Source organism: Centruroides sculpturatus, unplaced genomic scaffold (assembly GCF_000671375.1).
Source record: "Centruroides sculpturatus isolate CEXI.00-Female unplaced genomic scaffold, Cexi_2.0 scaffold549, whole genome shotgun sequence".
Lineage (NCBI taxonomy): Eukaryota > Metazoa > Arthropoda > Arachnida > Scorpiones > Buthidae > Centruroides > Centruroides sculpturatus.
Genome location: NW_019384752.1, coordinates 1 through 6,645, shown reverse-complemented (window position 1 = coordinate 6,645; position 6,645 = coordinate 1). Strand labels below are relative to the sequence as shown.

The 6,645-nt window shown below is 33.2% G+C and overlaps 2 protein-coding genes and 1 long non-coding RNA gene across 3 annotated transcripts; 2 read left to right on the top strand and 1 right to left on the bottom strand.

Moving 5' to 3' along the window:
• The first annotated feature begins 1,757 nt into the window (after window positions 1-1,757).
• On the top strand, window positions 1,758-2,750 carry LOC111628596. Its single transcript, XR_002757194.1, has 3 exons — window positions 1,758-2,008; window positions 2,074-2,537; window positions 2,625-2,750. It is a non-coding gene; the product is annotated as an uncharacterized LOC111628596 (long non-coding RNA).
• A 117-nt stretch (window positions 2,751-2,867) lies between these two features.
• LOC111628597 lies at window positions 2,868-3,580 on the top strand. The gene is made up of 3 exons (XM_023372419.1): window positions 2,868-3,050; window positions 3,125-3,269; window positions 3,347-3,580. The coding sequence occupies exons 1-3, from the start codon at window positions 2,873-2,875 to the stop codon at window positions 3,441-3,443; spliced, it is 420 nt and encodes a 139-aa protein (XP_023228187.1). The 5' UTR covers window positions 2,868-2,872; the 3' UTR covers window positions 3,444-3,580.
• A 1,604-nt stretch (window positions 3,581-5,184) lies between these two features.
• On the bottom strand, window positions 5,185-6,304 carry LOC111628598. The gene is made up of 4 exons (XM_023372420.1): window positions 6,148-6,304; window positions 5,972-6,066; window positions 5,750-5,854; window positions 5,185-5,256 (listed from the first exon to the last, which is right to left on the bottom strand). The coding sequence occupies exons 1-4, from the start codon at window positions 6,302-6,304 to the stop codon at window positions 5,185-5,187; spliced, it is 429 nt and encodes a 142-aa protein (XP_023228188.1).
• Window positions 6,305-6,645: the final 341 nt, after the last annotated feature.

Genomic DNA, 6,645 nt, shown 5'->3' with positions numbered 1-6,645 from the left:
ACGCCGCCCTTGGTCATAGAAATGATGTAATTTGAATATAAATTATTTATAAATACGTATGTCAAGTTATATTTTTATTACGACGTAAAATATATTTAAGAGTTTACGACCACTGTGCTGGGTGAGACGTTGTTGAAACAAAAAAGTTATGCATTCCATCACGTACATAAACAGTGTCGTAATTCGCCAAGTGCAAATCAGCAAATTCGTAAAATTTTTGTTTATTTTGAACAATCGGGATAATCGAAAATCCGGATAATGGAGGTTCTACTGTATTGGGAAGTGGTCACTGGAAAGCGGATTTGATCCAACCTCCCATGTAAACGCTAAAAACAGGTTTGAGGTTGCTAATGATAAATCAATGGCGCTGAATGTTCTTGTTGAGGCATGAAAGTACGTCACTTCTCCAGTATTAAATAGATACAGTTGATGATTGCCTATAAGTCTCTCAATGGCTCTGCTTCGACGATTGATGTCGGAACTCACCCATGGAGCGTGGCCATTGAAATCACCGAGTAAAAGGAATGGAGTCGGCTGCTGTTCAACCAAAGTACCCAATTCATCCTCGTTGACTCTGACATCTGGTGGCAAGTATATAGAACAAATTGTTACACTTACACCAATTGAAATCCTGACTGCCACTGCTTGCAAGTCGTACCGACGTCGGTATGACCCACACCAGGGTTTTCCAGGAGAATTACCATCACAATGCAGTCAAGAAGAGTACATCTTGTCTGTGACAAAACTGTCAAGCCGGGACGTGTCCGTCCGGTCTATATCGATCAGTTGACTTCAGGCCGAGGTCAAGAATAATACCATGTAAGTCAATCGGCTGGTCGTTGGCCAGCCGATTGACTAAAATGGAGTCTGATTCGAGCCTCCCGTTTATCCGAAGCAGGGGCCAAAGCAGTGTGTCGGGAACAATATGTTGCCCCTCAACTACCAGGATCCCTCTTTCCGGCATATGGGCCATCACGCGCGGCAAACACGTAGATGGGCGTTCAGATCCCAGGAATGGTAAAGTGTTACTAAACCATCTCTGGGAGGTCCCCTCACCACGGACAGGAACAGGTTGTACATATGTCGTCATAGTCAATGAGAAGATATGATGGATCATCATCAAGTGATTGAGAAGAGATTGTTATTTAATCTAATTGCCATTCTGATTAATATATTGAAGATTTCTTATCTGGTAGCAGTTTATTATTTTAATAGTTTCCCGTTACACCAGATATATTTTATATGAAATTGTTCTTTAGTGATAGATTGAATGCAACCTTCTCTTAGATTGCAATGAATATTACTTGTCTAATGGATAAAAACTACTGAACACTGGTCGTGGAGTTGCGCCTGCCCAGTGAAATGACAATATGGAGTTTTCTGTGTAATTTTAATAATTTAATTCATTTTTCATTTATTATTATGTAGAATTTTAAATTAATATTCATCGTTACATTTACAGCACATTGCGAGATTCCCACGTTTTTTAGAACAATTATTAAAATAGATATTTTCGAAAAATAAAAGTAGTATTCATAATTATTATGTATTTTTTAAAAATCAATATATAAATAAATAACGACCCCAATTAAACATAAATAATAATAATTTACTTTAAAAATTAAGACAAAATTATATTTCAAAGAGCAGCAATACGGCAAATGCTCTACATTTATGCAAATTAGATGATTATATTAATGTTTAAAGTATAAAACCGTAAATATTAACTTATTTTATATAGAATTTGTGTAAAAATGTGTAAATGATAGCATTTTAAAACGTACTTTATGAAAAGCAATTTACGTAAGAGATATTTAAAGCAGTTTTCAGCATCAGACATCAGTAATTGTTGTGGAAACTGAATTGTTTGAAGGTACGAATAGTGTGTATACTACAATAGTACTTTAATACCCATAATATTTTACAGTTTGTTTAGTTTAAATATTAATTTAGTAAATGGCAGAAGCCTATCCACCACCACCGGAAGAAGAAGAATTCTTTAAGCCAGGTAAGAGTAAGAATGGCAAAGATTCAAATAATTAGAAGAATTCACTTATAAAATTTAATATAAAGTTCCAGAGGGAGGAGCACAGAAATACGGTGAACGTTGTCCAGTATGCGCCGATTGCACCGATCTAGAAGATAAATTCGATTGTGATGTATGCCCGGCGTGCAACGAATTTTTTGAAACAGTAGTCAGAGGTTCAAGAGTTCTGAACTGTCAATTCTTAGGAAGTTGTGATGTGACTGTAGCCAGCGGTAATATCTGTCCCTTTTGTAAAATGAGTAAATGCTACTGTGTTGGGATGAATTCTTCAAAAGTCTCTCGTGAGAAACTTAAAATTTTCATTAATAATCCATGTGAACGACCAGATATGCAAATTAACTTCCCATTCTAGTTTTTAATGAAATAATTATAAAAGGTATCATATTTTAAAAACACGAATTGCATCTTGTTAACTTAAAAATTAAATTTTACAGTGGATGCTGATCATTATGAATTCAGAAGGAGAAAAATGTCCCCTCCTCCACCTCCTGTATTATTGATTTATCTTAATTTTTTAAGTTTAACTTTTTTTGTCTTTCTCCCACATATTAAACCTCCACTTTTTTTTATTCCACAGATACCTCAACCATTTCGGCTTAACTGGGAGAACACTCAATTCCTAGATTGTCTCATTTACATGGAGCAGCATTACTATCAATGGCGAAATATTTCGAGAGAATATCAAAGACTATCTGTAGATGACAAAGTAAGTATCGCTTTTATAATTTTCTAATATCTCTATTTGAAATAACATTCTTATTTTCAGATACTCTTAAAACATGAAGTTACTTAAGAGGAACGGCGCTGCAGATGATGGAAAGATCAATGTTTGCTCACGATGTTTTATGGCTCCATAAATGTTTCTACGATCCCTATATGTGCGATATGCCGCCTCTACGAATCGTAGGATGCTTAATTCTCAATCTTGTGGTAGATTTCAGAGATGCCAACATCAGTATGGATCAGTTTAAACTTTTAAAAATCAAGTTGGCATTGAAAGATGGTAAAATCTTCCGAGTAAATTTTTGTTTTCTTACTACTTATTTTCGACTAAATTGATAAATCTCCATTCTGCAGACGTTAAAATCGAAGACGAACACGAATTTCCTGAATATCTTCATCAAGATATGGCCTTAATCGAAGAACATATGAACATACAGGTCAACGAAGGTAACATTTCTCTACGTAATGCGGAAGATTTAACTATTATCTCCGTAAGCAGGTAAGTTTTTGAAATGATTCTTCGATAAAATTTATAATTCTTACTTCCTTGTAGTTAGTTCTGTCTTTGTTTTCTAGGCTGTTTGAATATTCAGTATATCCAGATGACTATGAATTTCCTCATCATAGAATTAATGTTGTGCGTGAGGAGGGTGGAGCTCAAGGACAAGCATGAATTTCACAAAATTAGTGCAGTTAATGAAAATTTTTTTATAATAGACTAGTAGGATGAGATTTTTGTTTTAAAATATTGTTAAGCTTTTTATGCTGATTAGGCTCCAAAACAATAAAAATGTATTAAACTAATAAAGTAACGAATAAATTTTGTTTTTTTGAATTGACATGAATGGTGATTTTCGATTTGTTAAAAAGTACTATTTTTGCAGTTATTTGTTTTTCTAATAGTAAATTTGTGTAACAAGTTATAAATTTGACTGTATTTAGTGATGTAGTTAGGTCTTCATCTTCCAGTAGGCGAAAGAATCACAAACTGGAAATTGAACTCGACTTAGTCTCTGACCAGTCGTGTCCAATCCCTTCTTGAAATTTCCCTTAAGAAGTTCGAAGTTAAATATGTAAGCCATGAGCCTGCTACATTTAGAGAGATTTGCTCAAACGATATATTTAAAATACAGTCTTATCAGTTGGATTTTTGTGGCACAAAACCATTGTTTTACTGTGCTATCACATAATAATTCTACAATGTTTTTTTATCAATGTTTTATTATAACATCAAGATATAAACGGAAACAACGACGACAAAAGTTTAACAAATAATAGCAAGTATTGACAAGGTACAAAAACAATACATATCAGAAGCATAATACAACTGGATTAAACATCCCAAGTTTCTTTGGAAATGTCCAGAACCACAAAAAAGTTTGGCCTATTCCCCAACACTTCAGACGGGCACACTCACTCACCAATACCAATTCTCAAACGAGTAAAAATAACAAAATCCATCATATTATTAATCTATTGTCTAATTTTCTATGACTGGATTATTGTGGACTTCATTGCACGCATCTTGCTTAAAATCTGTACTTAAAAAAGTAGTATAAATACGCATTAAATGCCCAGGAGGAAAACCTGATCTAGCAGCGGTATCTGCTTATTTATTTCCTCATATGCCAACATGGCCTGGGATCCAACAAAAGTTTAAAATGAAATTATTGTTGACAGTTCAGAAGTGATTTCGTGAATTATGGCAAAAATAAAACGAGATAATGAGTACACTGCTGGTTCACAAACCTTTGTTAACCGGAATAAATAACGCCGCAATAAATAAATAAAGGCTTCCATAAATGATTTAAAGCTAAATACACAGCATGTAACTGTGCAGTAAAATTGAAAGCCAGACTCTTTCTTATCCAAAACGGTTTTCAGATTGACATCCATCTGTAAATATTTCAAAAATCCCTCACAATAATATATCAATTTGCTGCTTATAAATACAGTCTGCATCACAAATGTTCGATTATGTATGCAACCATATGTCTGACAAAACTTGCGGCACGTAGTGTTCTCAGCAATAAAGCTAAAAGTATGCTGATTAAATGAGATTCAGTGCCGTGTATGAGTCTCATATTATTGGCTCTACAGAAATCTGAAAGTTATCAACGTACCTGTAGAAAACAGACAACAGGTGTTGACTTCTTACAAACTTCGGGTATCCAGGTATACTACTCTGTAGTGCATCTGTTTGTCCAAAATTCGGTTTGGAAGAGAGACGGATAATCGTTTATCTCTAGAAGTTACGTTAAATGTTTACCATTCGTTCTAAGATCTTACAGAGAATATAGTCTATAATTATAGGAATTTCTGAGGTCTTTTCAGGTTTTGAAATGGGAACTGCAATGGCTTCTAGATTTCAGAGATTGATTCCAGGTCGGTTTAGATTCTTTTAAGCAGTGTCATTAGATGAAGCAGCAATTGTTCTGATAAATTTTAAGCATNATGAGTGTAAGTAGAGTAAGACTAATTGCTACCTGCAATATATTAAGTAAATATTTAATATTAAAACTTAGAAAATAATCAATAAACTCAAGTACGAGGTACTACCTCAGATTTTCCTCATGTTGTTCAACTGGAGGAACAAATGTAAAGCTCTGAAGCCATAAATTATGCCGAATTTTCAGTATTAAATACTTTATTAGGGTTTTCAATGTTAAAATACGAAGATAAAGTGTTAAAATAACTAAATTTTATAAGAATATTTAAGTTTTTCATTGTCGAAAGAGTAATTTATGGCTCTCAGGTTTGCATCTATGGTCATCAATGATTATAGTGATAAAATTATCAAAAAGAATTCCTAAAAAGTAGAAAAATAGGAATTTTTTTTGTTTCCCTCAAACTAGATATGTTACAATGCTAGGAATTGCAACTGAAGCATGCCTCAAGTAGTATAGTAGAACCATTGTTGGGCTATTCATCATATCAATAGCCAATGATTAAACGTGTAACGTATTCATATACACTTACAGATATATTTTTTATGGCAATCAACACACAAACTTCTGCAGCTGGTACTCCGATAATCACGACACCCATCCATATCAAAAATGGGATTAGTAGTTTACGAATTTTCTATGGAAATATATACTTCGTGTTAATGACTATGGCAGCTTTAATGATATTTTTTAGAAAACAATAAATATATATTTAAAAGTACAAGATTAATGATTGCAAATAAGTAATTTTTACCTTTATCAAGGCACCAATAACTAGCAAACTCATTAGTAAGAGCACGGACCAAAGTAACCAATTGATGATGGTGTAGGCAAGATAGCAAGATGAAGCTGTGAAAAATAACAAAAAAATTTTACTTACATTCGCTTCATGCCTTAAAATATTCTAATTTTAACGTATATTATACTAACAAATTCTATTTTCGTCAATATAAATACTTCCAAACTCCTTAAAACTGTTAACGGCTAATCTCAGAATTGAATAAAACTGCAAGAAAATTATTTTACCAATTAATTTGTAAGCAATACAAAGTGTTACTTTCCACCTCTTTAGGTATGGATGATGCATCATACCTCTTGATGTGTGGGTACTGGAATAGTTTTTGATAATGAATTTGCTTGGCTTTCAGGTATTAAATTCAATTTTGGATGAATTGGAAGAGTTTTTTCAGATTTATTTTCAGAAATTCCTTTTGAAGATGCCATTTTTCTACTCCTTTTAGATTTTAGATTGGATTCTTCTAATCTAACATTTCGAACTGATGATTTATGTTTCCTTTTTCTTGAAGACCTCGATTTTTTGGGTTTTTCTAATTCTTCATCATTTGCTTTGTTTGGTTTAGATGGTTTTGGAGAGATATTTTGAACACCATCTTCGACATCATCCTTTGTAAATTTAGTAATTTCTTC